This window comes from Anguilla rostrata, chromosome 11, assembly GCF_018555375.3.
Source record: "Anguilla rostrata isolate EN2019 chromosome 11, ASM1855537v3, whole genome shotgun sequence".
NCBI lineage: Eukaryota > Metazoa > Chordata > Actinopteri > Anguilliformes > Anguillidae > Anguilla > Anguilla rostrata.
The window spans coordinates 4,726,883-4,741,558 of NC_057943.1; the positions used below are offsets into that span (position 1 = coordinate 4,726,883).

The window sequence follows — 14,676 nt, forward strand, 5'->3', positions numbered from 1 at the left end:
CCTACACTGTGTGTTGACGAGCTGCCTTGGAAACGTTTGGGTAGCTATTTAGCTGGATTACACTCCCAACTCGCCTGGTTGCATGCATGCTACCTAGCTATTTAGCTGGCTTACCGACCAGCTGTTTTTGCAGGCCTCTTTACCCACTGGACTTGTTTAGGTGTATGTCCCGACTGCCAACTGTACGTGAAGTAGCCACCTGCATAGCTTAGCCATCTTATTAAAAATTCTTTGACAAAGACACGCAGACTAATTTGTTAGCTTATGATTTTGTATAAAATAATTTGACATTTTAAATAACGTGCTGATGTTGCAAGTGCTGGCAATTGTATTTGCTGTATACAGCAGTTTTCTAACTGCTCGTGCTGGTAAGACCTGTACTGTATTTGTGTGAGAATACTGGTTTGACGGGTACCTTCGATCATAGACATGCTTTCGATGGTTGTTCTTCACAACAATGCTTCACAATATGTGTCCTGGAGTGAACCATTTTCTAGGCAACTTGTCTCTCGTACTCTCTGAATGTTTTCTCCGTACCGATTCAGTATTTAGGATGTTGAGATGGAGGAGGAACACCAGGACAGAGAGCAGCCCGAGGCGGTGAGGCGCAGTGATCCACAGTCTCAGTGCAGCGCCGATGAGACGGGTAAGATGATTTAACTACAGAAACGGCAGTGCTCCATCAAAAAAGAAACTATTATATATACATTTCAGTCTTCCCGGTGTTTTAAAATATACTCAAGCCACATACATGCGTTTTGCCTGAGTATGTGGCTTGGGTAATTTTTTAAATAACACAAAGACTGAAATGTGTCTATACTAGTTTCTTCACTAGAAATCGCACTTGTTTTTTTTTTCTTTTAAAGAATTTGACTGACTCAGCAATTTCCTGGTTCTCGACTAAATCGCTACATGTACTTATCCATACGTATTTCTTTGTGAAGTGATTACTTTGCCGGTGCGTGTTGTGGCAGTTTGTTATCAGGGCCTACTGAAATGGTGAAACCCACTACAGCCCAAACTGGGCTAGTGCTATTTTTTGTTTCCATTGCATTTCATGCATTTAGATGCTCTTATCCAGAGCCACCTACGCAGCTTTTTGCATTCATATAGTGAATCATTTTTATACAGCTGGATCAATGCTGAAGCAATTCAGGTAGTGTGCTGTGCTTAAGGGTGCAACAGCAATGTCTTACCTGGGAATTGAATGCGTAGCCTTCAGGTTACAAGCGCAGGTTCCGCACCATTAAGCTACCCTGCCCCCCAGTGTTGTTGAAGCTTCTGAACCACAGTGCAGTGACAGTGTTGCGATGCCTGAATTCCAGATTCTCTTGAAGCTGCTGCTGCCGCCACTGTTTCCCTTCATGATCCCAGTGCTGAGGGCCGAGACTGCAGCACTGGGGGCCCGGACTGTAGCGCCAAGGGCCCGGACTGCAGCCCCAAGGGCCTAGACTGCCCCAAGGGCCCGGACTGCAGCACTGAGGGCCCGGACTGCAGCCCCAAGGGCCCGGACGGCAGAGCTGAGGGCCCGGACTGCAGCCCCAAGGGCCCGGACAGCAGAGCTGAGGGCCCGGACTGCAGCCCCAAGGGCCCGGACTGCAGCCCCAGGGCCCGGATTCTCGTACACCAGGGCCGTGAAGGGCAGGCTGAGGGCGAGCCGAGCTGCAAGGCCAGGAGGGAAGGCACGCCGGAAGAATGGGCAGCAGAGCTGAGCTGCGGGGCCAGGATGGAGACGAGCCCGTGGAAGGAATGGTCGGATCAGAGCGAAGTCAGCATGGGGCATCAGAGCGAGGTCGGCTTGGTGGATCAGAGCGAGGTCAGCGTTCCGGATCAGAGCGAGGTCAGCATGGGGCATCAGAGCGAGGTCAGCGTTCCGGATCAGAGCGAGGTCAGCATGGGGCATCAGAGCGAGGTCAGCATGGGGCATCAGAACGAGGTCAGCGTTCCGGATCAAAGCGAGGTCAGCATGGGGCATCAGAGCGAGGTCAGCATGGGGCATCAGAACGAGGTCAGCGTTCCGGATCAGAGCGAGGTCGGCGCTGGGGATCGGACCGAGGTTGGCACGGCAGATCAGAGGGAAACCGTCGCGGGGCATCAGAGCGAGGTCGGCGCGGGGGAGGTGAACGGTCAGCGGCAGCCGGACGGCGGCGAGGACGAGGAGGACCCGCCGGAGAACGCCTCCGACTCGGCGTCCACCGACAACACCCTGGAGGACTCCAGCGAGTTCGTGGTGACGGTGCTGGGCCGCGGCAACCTGGACGACCAGGGGGAGGGGCCCGGCTCCGCCCTCTCCGAGGCCGGCGGCCTATCGCAGGGCGGCGCGGCGCCCGGCCAGGACGAGGACGTGACGGCGGAGAGCTGGCGTAGCCACCGGAAGCACGTCTTCGTCCTGAGCGAGGCCGGCAAGCCCATCTACTCTCGCTACGGCAACGAGGAGGCGCTGTCCTCCACCATGGGCGTCATGATGGCCCTGGTGTCCTTCGTGCAGAGCGGGGACAACACCATCCGCTCCATCTACTCAGGTGAGCGCTCGGGGCCCGGTCCGTACCAGTGCCTACTATTGAGTATACAAATTCTATGCATACTCAGTAGTAGGCAAGTACGCTGTTGCAGACACGGCCTGTATCTTATGTGGGCTTCGCCACGGATTATTGTGCTTCAGCTGTGTTTTATTCTTGAAGTTTCAGCTAATGTGTCACACATGCTTTTAAAGTTACTCAGTGTAGGTTTTATTTACTAGACTTGTTATTCATTTGAGTGAAAGCTGTCACTGGCTACTTTGTCACTGTTCATTTTGTTGAAATGAAGTTGTTGTGTATGTGTTTGAAATGTGTAATGTTTGGTTTTTCATTTGGAAAACTCTAAGCAGTGATTGAATCTACCTGACACGTAAATGGCACTTTTACTCCTAGTTTCAATAGAATGGCTTAGTTCATTCGGTGCCATGTTGTGAAACATTAGCATTTTTTAATCGAAATCGAAATCGAAATGAAACAGTAGAACCAGTACAACTAGAAAGACGCTGTTGGTGTACTTGGAACTGGACTGGGTGGTTTTGTGACTTTGCTGCAACTGAAAATTTGTGGAGTATAAAATCAACTGCGTGGAAATTAGTTGGAATGAAAAAAAAAGAAAAGGTTGAGGTGAATTTTGTAAATTGACTTGTTTGATTTAGTTTCTGCATTTTGGGTGTGCTGAGTCCAAACAGGGAAAACAAGAGGGTAACCCACACTGGCCGTGTCTGAGTCAGCGCACTGCCTACTATTGAGTATACACTACTATTGAGTATGACGCTACTGAGTATACACTACTACTGAGTATATGACGCTATTGAGTATACACTACCATTAAGTATGATGCTACTGAGTATACACTACTATTGTGTATACACGTTGTATACAACTTGTATACTCAATATTAGGCAAGTGTGCTGATTCGGACACGGCCAGTGTCTGCATTTCCCATCATCCTCTACTGCTGGTTGGCTGAATAAAGATGGCAGCCAGTGAAATACTGCATGTCGAACTACCAGAATTCTGGCCCATATGTAGCAAGATGCATACTAATGAACAGACTTGCAATCCTTTGCAAAACGTCTCAGCTTAGAGGAGCTGTCCTGTAGTTTTGCTGTTCCGATCCTTTTAAGTGAATTTGGTGTGTATACCGCATAAAGTCAAGTCCAGAAAGCTCAAAGATGCAGTTAGCGAACAACAATGAAAACTGAAGGGACAAAGAGAATAACTGATGACACCAGGTTCCATTTACCTGGAATGCAAGTCATGCTACAGATCTCCCCCAGTCTCATAGGTCTGTGCAGTTTTTCTCAACAGTGCAGCCTATTTTAGTTTTCATTAAATTCGGTTTATTTCCGTTGTATTTGCGTAACGCCTGCCACAGAAGAACTGTCACAAAGGTGATTTAAACCCTCCTACTCAGACTGGAAACAAGCATGCATCTTTGACCAACAAGGTTATTTTATTTCAAATGTCTGCAGCAATTCACTCGACAGGCTCTGCTATTAAAATTTCACATTCATCTCCACTGGTAGCACATGCACTGTGCTGCAGTTCTTATCCAGAGTATCAGGACTGAGGAAGACTTTCTGTTATTTGGGCCGCGACCAAAGTAAATGGCCATTAAAAGTAAATGGGGCTTCCAGTAAGGCTGTCGTCTAAATAAGTCTATGTCCGGTATTTATATATTGGTAAATGAAGGACAAGACATAATCGCCTAGCAGTATAAATGAACATACCCAGCTAACACAAAGTGTTCTCACTACTGCTGCCGTGTAGTGGCCATGTTATAACACTGCCTGAACATTCCAGTGACATTGTGAGGACAATGTGTGGCAGGATCTTCAGTGACCAAGAAGATGGTTTCTTTTGCAAGTGTTTCATCAGCAGCTGTGTCTTAAGGTGCTGTCAGCGTGCAACTCCAAACGAAAAGCATTAGCTTAATTGGCACGCGCCTACTCCAGGATTGTGATGCCTGTGCAGTATTTCAATGTGCAAGGCAAACAAGGCACGCAAGTGTGGATCAGTGGATCGCAGACTTAAACCTGGGATGGGAGTGGCCTTTTTCGATAAACCAGCAATGTATTAAATAACCTCAGTGTTTTTGTCTTTGTTCGCTATCTGTACATTTGTACAAAACTTCCCATTTAGATATTAGGCTTCCTCATGACGTGACTGGTGTTGCTTTACTATAGCGTTTTTATTGTGTTCTCCTAAAACCAATTCAGATATTCTGATTAGCCTCCATTTTTGTAAATTTCCAGTTTATACTAATTCAGTGCAGTATAGTGTAGTTTATTCTTCTATCAGGGTTGGACAGAAGTGGTACAGGAGTACCCTTGTGCTCAAAAAGATTAAAATGCACAACGATTGTGTCATAATGAAACGCGTAGCCTACCTAAAAATCGATACGATAAAAATGTCTCAATGTATTTTAATCTTTTACCTGCGTGCCACGTATATCAGCCCCTGGCGTGCCTACTGGTCACCAGCAGTGACAAATTGAGACGCACGTAACAGAGAAAGGAAATGTGGTTACGGGGGGGGGGTGGGGGGGGAAATGTGATGCAGACGACCAAAAGAGACTACCGATAGAAAGACAGGTGGCCTGAGAATTTATTCTCACTAGCTAACGCACGGATAAGAATCACCTAGACCTAATTGGGTTGTGGTTTTGACATATTTTCTCAACAGACAGGAAGTTATGTAAAGTATTCTCAGAAGGAACACGCTCGATTTAAAAAATAGCTCAGCCGTTTTAGGTACGTTTGGTCCTGCTACCTTTCTGCTGATGTTGTGGCAGTACACCTACCTTGTTTTTGCACATCATTTCTGAAAGAGCAAGTTTAACAATTCAAATTGTTAAAAAAAACACTGCAGTGAAGGTCTTTCTCAGCCTTCCTGCTTTTTGTCCAAGTGTTTCCTCTTTGCTCTCTAGCTGAAGTGACCTGTCTGTCTGTTTTTAGCTCTGGAGTCACTATGTGTTGAAAGTTGAAAGTTGAGGCCTGGTTGTTGTGTAGAATCTGGCAGGCTTTTGAATGCAGTGGTCTTTTTAGCTGCTGGGTCGGTTAGCATCAAGGTTCTGAATTAGATGTGAACTGATTGGTTGGTGGTGGAAGGGAGATGAGAAGGGGCGGGGCCTGGGGAGGCTGTAGACCAGGCTAGCAGCTGCAGAGGTCTGGTGGGAGAGTGGAGGGAGAGAGAGACCAGAGAGGAGGGAGTTCCACTGCTCCAGACGTAGCCTAGTATAACATCATCTGCCTTGTACCTTTTTTTACTGTGGCACCTATCAGCCAGTGAATGTGCTGGTAGTTTAACCAGAGGCAGTTTTATCAGAGCCTGGTCAGGTGCTTGCATTAGCAGTAACTCTCATAGAAATGAATGGTAGCAGCAATTAGCAAACCTTCCATTAATTGCGAATGGCCGCGCTGTGGATTATGGGTAATGTTGCTACAAGGGAGTGCTCAGCCTGTTACTGGCCAAATAGAATGAATGGAAGTTAATGGGGAACTTCATTAAGGGCACTATTTAAATCCTGATAACGGTTTAGAATCTTTTATTCCCCTTTATTCATGTCAAGGCATGACAACTAGTATTTGTCCAGTTAAAAAAGCAGTTTTGACTTCTTGTTCCACTTTTAGCACTGAAACATTTTAAAACAGAAGTGTGGATACAGCGTCTCATTTTATCCGTTAGGACCTGAGCCACAAAGTGCAGCAGATGTGCTAAAATGCTAAGCAAGCGCTACTGAAAGGCATTACGCTGTCATCCGCTGTGTCTGCTGCTGCTGATGCATCTTAAACAGTCTGTGGTTTAATGGCTCTGTTTCTGCTTCTTCTTCTTCTTCTTCTTCTTCCTCTGGCGTCTGCCGCTGCAGACGAGCACACGGTGGTGTTCATGCAGCAGGGCCCCCTGGTGCTGGTGTCGGTGTCCTGCACCCGGCAGTCGGAGCAGCAGCTGCGGGCCGAGCTCCTGTACGTGTACAACCAGATCGTCAGCATGCTGACGCAGGCCAGCATCAACCGCATCTTCGAGCGCAAGAAGAACTACGACCTGCGGCGGCTCCTGGCGGGCTCCGAGAAGATCCTGGACGGCCTGCTGCGGCTGGTGGACTCGGACCCCAGCTTCCTGCTCTCGGCCATCCACTGCCTGCCCCTGGCGTCCTCCCTGAGGGACTCGCTCAGCCAGATCCTGCAGAAGGCCATCACGCCCAACCTGGTCTTCTCCATCCTCATCGCCAAGAGCCAGCTGCTCACCATCGTGCAGGAGAAGACGGTGATCGAGGACGCGCGGCTGGAGCCCGCCGACCTGCACCTGCTGCTCAACCTGATCGGCGCCTCCTCCGCCTTCCAGGCGGGCGAGATCTGGACGCCCATCTGCCTGCCGCTCTTCAACCCCGACTGCTACTTCTACGCCTACGTGTCGTACCTGGACCCGCCCGAGTGCACCGTGTGCCTGCTGCTGCTGTCCACGGACAAGGAGGCCTTCTACGCGGTGGCGGAGTGCAAGCGGCGCATCGAGGAGGGCATGCGCGCCCACGGCGCCCTGCGCGCCATCGCCCGCGCCCAGCCCTACTGCGCCAGCCAGGTGGGCGTGCCCGACCTCCGCCACTTCATGTACAAGCCCTTCGACGTGCCGGACAACCACCGCCAGCTCACCCAGTTCACCAGTGTTGAGCGGTGGTGTGTCGTCTGGTGGTGGGTGTACAGTATGTACTGTGGGTAGTGTCGTGTGTGTGTGTCTGTGTGTGTGTACAGTGTGTGTATGTGTGTGTGCACGCGCGTGTGTGTGTGTACAGTATGTACATGCGTGTGTGTGTGTGTGTGTACAGTATGTACATGTGTGTGTGTGATGCAGTGCTTGTGTGTGTGTGTGTGTGTGATGCAGTGCTTGTGTGTGTGTGTGTGTGTGTGTGTGTGTGTACAGTATGTACGTGTGTGTGTGATGCAGTGCTTGTGTGTGTGTGTGTGTACAGTATGTACGTGTGTGTGTGTGATGCAGTGCTTGTGTGTGTGTGTACAGTATGTACATGTGTGTGTGTGTGATGCAGTGCTTGTGTGTGTGTGTGTGTGTACAGTATGTATGTGTGTGTGTGTGATGCAGTGCTTGTGTGTGTGTGTACAGTATGTACATGTGCTTGTGTGTGTGTGTGTGTGTGTACAGTATGTACATGTGTGTGTGATGCAGTGCTTGTGCTGTAAGACCCTTTGGCTTCTGCTGGTCTCTGAACCCACATGTTGGTTTTAAGGGGAAACGGTGAGATTTCATTTCTGCTTTCTTTTTCTGCCTGGTTTCTCTTTGTTTAAAATGGTTTCTTGGAAGCTGTGGCTTTATGAAAATGTGGCTTTATGAAAAATTCCACAATGCGGTGGCAACAGCCAGACAGCATCAGATAAACACCTGACTTGTGAAACTATTAAACAGAAGTGTCAAAGAACATACGTAAAATAGGGGTTTTTCTTCTACATTTTTGTTCAGTTATTACAAAAGGATCCTCCTCATTGTGAAAGGACCTTGCGTGCACATGCACACACACTGTAGGGTATCGCACATAATGCCTGCAGTGAATGACCCTGCAAGTCTGTGAATGACCCTACAGGTCTCTAAATGACCCTGCAAGTCTGTGAATGACCCTGCAAGTCTGTGAATGACCCTGCAAGCCAGTGAACGACCCTGCAAGTCTGTGAATGACCCTGCAAGCCAGCAAATGACCCTGCAAGTCTGTGAATGATCGCCTGAATGACCTGCAGTCTGAACTGACCCTGCAAGCCAGTGAACGACCCTGCAAGTCTGTGAATGACCCTGCAAGCCAGCAAATGACCCTGCAAGTCTGTGAATGATGCTGCAGGTCTGTGAATGACCCTGCAAGTCTGTGAATGACCCTGCAAGCCAGTGAACGACCCTGCAAGTCTGTGAATGACCCTGCAAGCCAGCAAATGACCCTGCAAGTCTGTGAATGATGCTGCAGGTCTGTGAATGACCCTGCAAGTCTGTGAATGACCCTGCAAGCCTGTGAATGACCCTGCAGGTCTGTGAATGACCCTGCAAGTCTGTGAATGACCCTGCAAGCCAGTGAAGATGCGCATCTGTAATGACCTGCAGCTGAATGACCCTGCAAGTCTGTGAATGACCCTGCAAGCCAGTGAATGACCCTGCAAGTCTGTGAATGACCCTGCAAGCCAGTGAATGACCCTGCAGGTCTGTGAATGACCCTGCAAGTCTGTGAATGACCCTGCAAGCCAGTGAATGACCCTGCAAGTCTGTGAATGACCCTGCAAGCCAGTGAATGACCCTGCGTCTGTGAATGACCTCAAGCGGAATGACCTGCAAGTCTTGATGACCTGCAACCGTATTGACCTTGAGGTCGGGAATGACCCTGCAAATTCTGGTGGAATGACTTGCAACAGTGAATGACTGGAAGTTGTGAGCCTGCAAGGTGTATAGCACTGTGCGTAATGCTTGTGACTGCCCGTACTTGTGGTTACTGTGTCTTTGTCGCAGTCTGGCTTGGGGTTTATTCCTTGTGGAATTTGGGGGATTTCATAAGTTTGGTGGGTATTTGAATGGGGTGGTGGTGGCGAAGATGGTATAAAGTCGTGGGTTTGTGTGTAAGGGTTGTGAGCGAGCGTTTTGATTGGACAGCCTGGTTTGATTGGCATGTCTGGTTTAAAGTGTGGTGTGTTTGTGTGGTCAGTGTAAAGGTTGTGATTGAGCGTTTTGATTGGACTGCACCGTGCTGGGAGTGTCTGGTTTAACGCATGGTGTATGTGTGTGGGCAGTGTCAGGGTTGTGAGCGAGCGTTTTGATTGGACTGCCCGGTTTGATTGGCGTGTCTGTGGTCTAACCCGCGTGCTGCCTGTGTGTCAGCCCTGAGATGGAGGCCCCGTACTGCAGCGAGGAAGAGCGGAGCCGGCTGCTGGACCTGTACCGCTACATGCACAGCCGCATCCACAGCAGCTCCCGGCCCCTCAAGCTCATCTACCACGTGGCCGAGAGAGAGACCCTGCTGGCCTGGGTACGAGTCGCACCTGCTCCCTGCCCCCTGCCCCCTGCCCCCTGCTCTCTGCCCCCTGCCCCTGCCTGCCCCCTGCTCTGCCCCCTGCTCCTGCCCCCTGCTCCCTGCCCTGCCCCTGCCCTGCCCCCTGCTCCCTGCTCTCTGCCCCCTGCCCCTGCTCCCTGCCCCTGCCCCCTGCTCCCTGCCCCCTGCCCCCTGCCCCCTGCTCCCTGCCCCTGCCCCCTGCTCCCTGCCCCGCCCCTGCTCCCTGCTCCTGCCCCCTGCCCCTGCCCCTGCCCCTCCCTGCCTCTCCCTGCTCCCTGCACCTGTCCCTGTCCCTGCCCCTGCCCCTGCCCCTGCCCCCTGCCCCTGCCCTGCCCTGCCCCTGCTCCCTGCTCCTGCTCCTGCCTTCCTTCTTTGTCCTGCCCAGCTGCTGCCCTTGCCTCCTGCCCCTGCTCCCTGCCTCCTGCCTCCTGCCCTCTGCTCCCTGCTCCCTGCCCCTGCTCCCTGCCCTCTGCCCTCTGCCCCCTGCCCCTGCCCCCTGCCCCTGCTCTCTGCCCTCTGCCCCTGCTCCCTGCCCCTGCCCCCTGCCCCCTGCTCCCTTACCCATTATACTACACTGCTGCCCACAGATAGGCTGGTTCAGTGCTTTGATCAGAGCCACACAGCGTGCTGCAGTGCATGATGGGCCGTTTGATGACGAGTGACCTGGGTGAACCCTCTCTCTCTCCCTCCCTCCCTCCCTCTCTCTCTCTCCCTCTCTCTCCTCTCCCCTCCTCTCCTCTCCTCTGCAGGTGACCAGTAAGTTTGAGCTGTACACCTGCTTCAGTCCCCTGGTGACCAAGGCCTCCGCCATCAACGCCATCACCAAGCTGCTGCGGTGGATCAAGAAGGAGGAGGACCGCCTCTTCATCCGCTGCCCCCCCAAGTACTCCACCACCCCCAACCCCAGCAAGAGCTCCCGCGCGGGCAAGGGGGGCTCCGACAGGCCGGACACCGCCGACAACGGCTTCCTGTCCCTCTTGTAGCACCGCCCCCCCCCGCCCCACCTGACATCCTGCCAACTCGATACACACACACACACACACACCAGCGAGCGTCACAGGCCAAACCTCTGCAGTGTTGGGTTTGTTTTAATTAACAGGTAAATAGCTGTATTACCACATGTATGAAGCTATACGGGGAAAAAAGTACAGCAACACCCTCTCACAAGAGGGAATTCACATCACAAGCTTCCATAGTTCTTGTTGGGACGTCGTCCAGCTGACTGGGTTGTACTACATATTGGGTGAATGAAAGGTTTGAAATAGTGTGTAGTACTGAATTTTCAGAGAATGTCTTTCGACTTTTGGAAATGTTGAACATCATAGCGAGTATTCAGGTTTGTTTTGATATGATTTTGTATGAAATTGCACTACTGTTCACATATGGTATTCAGTGGTTTCACCAGTGAATTATTAAGATTAGCTGAAAGATTTATGTACCATATCAATGTTGGAAAAAGGAACATTTTTATGGGAACACCAATGGCTTTTTTTGTTACAAAGACATGCTCTTAAATATGTTTTTGTAGACGTATCTACACACGAAACCATTGCGCAACACTTGCTAACGCATCGTTGTTTAAGATCCTGAGTGTGGTGTCCGGTTTTCTTCAACAGAATACTCAGATTTTACACTTTTCACATCTTCAGGTTTGTTCTGATAAAATGTCTGGTGTACATATGTGGTGCTTTTTAAGTTGTAATGAGGGTGGAGTTTGTTAAAAAAAAAAAAGACCTGTGATCATTTTCTTTTCTTGTTACTTCGCTAAAATTGAGTTTGATTTATTGTTATTGTTATTATTATTATTATTATTGAAAGGTGATTCTGCTTTAGATATGATTTGTCTTAAATTGCTTCATTCTGCAGTGCAGAAAGTGCAAGTCTTCGGTTTGAGAAGCTGAGGTATCTTTTTTTACCTCCAGCCGGAAAGCCTTTGAGAAGAAGCTGCTTGGAAAACACCTCTCTGTTAATCAGACCTCCGCGCGCCGTCTCGTCTGGACTTAAAATGGCTCTTTTACGTTGTAGGAAAGTTTGCAAGAGCAGCAGCACTGTTTTGCTCATGGAGTACTGTGGGTAGGGAGGCGGAGCAAAAGGGGGGGGGGGGGAGGTATTTCTTTGAGTGTCCGTCATTTTTACTGCATCCCCATGGAAGCACGGCGCCATGGTAATTTTGGAATGACGGGCGCGCCATTGTGCACGTTTTATAACAATCATCGGCGGACATGTTATGTTTGAAGGTGGGACAGTTTGAGAAACCCCCCCCCCCCCCTCGCTCGACGCCGGACACGCGCGCGCTCTCCGCGCTTTAGCTGATGGGTGTGCGGACCGCTCCCGCGACAGAGCGTGTGCACACGCCCTACGCTTTTTTTTTTCCCAGGTTCTTTTTCACGAACGACGCCAGCTTCTTCGCTGGCTTCTTCGCAACCTTCCGCAATCACGCCAGGCCCAAAATGTCCGCTCTCGCTTTTATTCAGACTGGGACAAATCCAGGGACCGGCCTGCTTTAAACTTGTAAAAAGGTTAAACGCTGAATGTGTGGACTACTGAAATAAACCTCCCCTGTTCCCCAGCGTGCATCCCTGTCTGTTGACGTGTGTTTCTCTACCATTCAGTAAAGGAAACAAGACTGCATTGCATTTGTGTCGAGTGCTATTTGTAGAATGTCACTTTGAGCTTCAAATCACTGTGTCAGGTTTTATGGTTTTTAAAAAAATTTTTTTGGAGAAAAGACTAATGCTTTTTTTTTATTTGTGTGAGCTTTAAGACTTGGCTGCTGCCAAGTTCAGCATTCAGCTGTCCTTTTGTACGCATCCTTAAACATTTAAAGAAGAGTGTGATGAGGACGACACCTGAGCCTCCAACGTGTCAGAAATAGCTGCCAGTGAAAATAACTGGGAGTTGCCGCTCGATCAAAACATCCAGACATCCCTGTCAAATGTGAGCACTGCCCACTCATGCCCATGCTACTCAGCTGCTTTCTAACAGTAGCCATGACACACACTTTACAGTGTATCGCCAAAGCTGGCACTGTGGTGGAGAAGGAAGAAGACACCCAAGGGAACATTAGCTAAGACCGCAATGGCTGATGGGAAATTGGCAGCCATTATAAATGTACTCTGCTTTATGCAGTGTCTGTATATTGTCAACACGGAAGAAAACAAAAACCTTTCACACATGATCCTATATACATAAAGTGGCTTCATCCCAGGTAATTTGAACTTCCAAAATGTATTGGTGTACGAGCATGAATGTAGTCTTGGGCTAATGGATTTACCCACATACGACTTTGTAATACCGTGAGCTTTCTATTTATTGAGCAATTTCACTCGAATTTCGACCAATGAAGAGTGCCAACATCCTTCCCTTCCACAACAAAAATATATTCGCCTGGTCCATACGTAGATAGATGAACATAAAACGATCATCAGATATCGCCCTCTGCTGGACAGGTGCGATAAACGCACTTGGCTTGTGACTCCGTGGTCTCCCTGCCAATGTTTACAGTGGAATATACTACTAAGACATTTGAGATCGTACATCCTTACTTTTAAAGCTTTATATGAGTGTATTTAATCAATTTACAAATGCACGGTTGCATGTCAGGGTAGTCTTGTGATCTTTAAAACGGAAGTATGTAAAGTGAGTCAATAATTAAGAGGTATTCACATGCTTTTCAATCTGACCCCTGGAAATACGACCATCGGGTGGTAGTTCCCGTACCCTGTTTCCACGAGTAAAGATGGCGCAGGCACTGTCAGAAGAGGAGTTCCATCGAATGCAGGTACTCTTCATTATTGTTGTAACCGAACATTGCTTTCCGTGTGGAATTTAAAAAGCTAAATCTGTCATATAATTTATCAGACGCGTGGTTTATATAATGAAATCAAGACGGCAACAAGCTCCTTAGGCCGAAATGACAGCCTTGGAATCGGGTAGAGACCGCCGGCGGAGGGAGGCGGCTTGTCAACCGCTATGAAAAAGGGGACTGATGTTCGGCAGCGAGCAGTTCGAACTTGCGATAGCTAACCTGAAGGAAACACACGAAGTGGCGATAAATCAAAACAATTTAATCACAAGTTGTAGTAATATTATGGGACGTGTGAAAATATTTAAAAACAAGGGGAAAATACTGACGAGATACAAAGACACAGCTCCGCCAGTTGGAAGCTAGCAAGCTAGCTAACGTCGCTAGCTATTGCTAACACACAAGCAAATTCACACTCATCCCATTCCGTGAAAGATGAACAGATAGCTATGCTTCTCGAAATGACTGCATTTGATAGCTAGCTTGTTTGATTGTTTTGTTCCAGACATGATAACTATGCTATCCCCTTTTTAATTAATTCATGATCCAGAGTCCACTCGCAGGAAATACAATACAGCCAGTTTGTCTCCATCAGTGAGTCTGACTGTCTATGTTAGCTAGCCAGCTAGTTGGCTTGCTTGAGCGCTATCACGTTAGCTTACCAGCTAATGTTTCCCCTAGCTTAGCTTCTCTCGCATTCAAATGACATATCTAGTTTATGATTGGATGTTTTATACAATATGTACATTTAGCACAGCATCGTTTCATTTGATTATTGTTATTGTTATGTGTATCATACAACGCCTCGTTACGTGTAATGCAAATAGTGCGTTGACAGTCAGTTTTAGCCTTCGGCGTCAATTTTTTGACCTAACTTACATCATCAGTGCTGATAGACTAGTGCAGTGGTTGTATCTAATTGTGCCACTGCAGGAAAACCGAGGTTTTGAACACAATGGCAGACCGAAGTAAATATTTAGATCCATCAACAGCGAAGAGAAAATATGATGGGTGCTTAAAATGCACAGCTCCCAGCGGCAGTCTCACCTGAGCTGCAGGTTGTTAAAAACAAGCACACCTGAGACGAGCTGTTTGTGGGCATGGAAACGACCGGCTGCAGACCTCTTGGCCCATGTCGCCTCATGTTTAAAACAATATATATATAATAAATTGAAATTTATCGTCATCCATCAACTATTGTAACCTCCCATACACATAGCCGTGTCTCAACCGTTTTCTGTATAACGTTACGCAGCCCGTCACACGCAATAATTCAAAAGTTGATTATAGTATATTTTTAAGATGGCATGACTGTCATG

The 14,676-nt window shown here is 48.8% G+C and overlaps 3 protein-coding genes across 4 annotated transcripts in view; all 3 read left to right on the forward strand.

Annotated features, from left to right (window-relative positions):
* The first annotated feature begins 228 nt into the window (after nucleotides 1–228).
* LOC135235043 (cGMP-specific 3',5'-cyclic phosphodiesterase-like) lies at nucleotides 229–1,712 on the forward strand. The gene is made up of 4 exons (XM_064300242.1): nucleotides 229–368; nucleotides 546–646; nucleotides 1,326–1,621; nucleotides 1,707–1,712. Exons 2-4 carry the CDS (start codon nucleotides 562–564, stop codon nucleotides 1,710–1,712), a joined length of 387 nt encoding a protein of 128 aa, XP_064156312.1. The 5' UTR covers nucleotides 229–368; nucleotides 546–561.
* Nucleotides 1,713–1,757: 45 nt separating this feature from the next.
* Nucleotides 1,758–12,183, forward strand: mon1ba (MON1 secretory trafficking family member Ba). Of its 2 annotated transcripts, XM_064300620.1 has the most exons (5): nucleotides 1,758–1,888; nucleotides 2,105–2,522; nucleotides 6,391–7,180; nucleotides 9,378–9,528; nucleotides 10,302–12,183. In XM_064300620.1, exons 1-5 carry the CDS (start codon nucleotides 1,775–1,777, stop codon nucleotides 10,533–10,535), a joined length of 1,707 nt encoding a protein of 568 aa, XP_064156690.1. In that variant the 5' UTR covers nucleotides 1,758–1,774; the 3' UTR covers nucleotides 10,536–12,183. The 2 variants fall into 2 exon arrangements, with proteins under 2 accessions (XP_064156690.1, XP_064156689.1); XM_064300619.1 differs by having other exon boundaries at nucleotides 1,758–2,522.
* Nucleotides 12,184–13,005: 822 nt separating this feature from the next.
* Nucleotides 13,006–14,676, forward strand: part of gripap1 (GRIP1 associated protein 1) — a 57,073-nt gene continuing 55,402 nt past the window's right edge. The window contains exon 1 of the mRNA XM_064300243.1: nucleotides 13,006–13,333. Within this exon, the coding sequence (XP_064156313.1) occupies nucleotides 13,292–13,333 (42 nt within the window). The 5' untranslated portion in view covers nucleotides 13,006–13,291. The remainder of the gene's footprint in view (nucleotides 13,334–14,676) is intronic.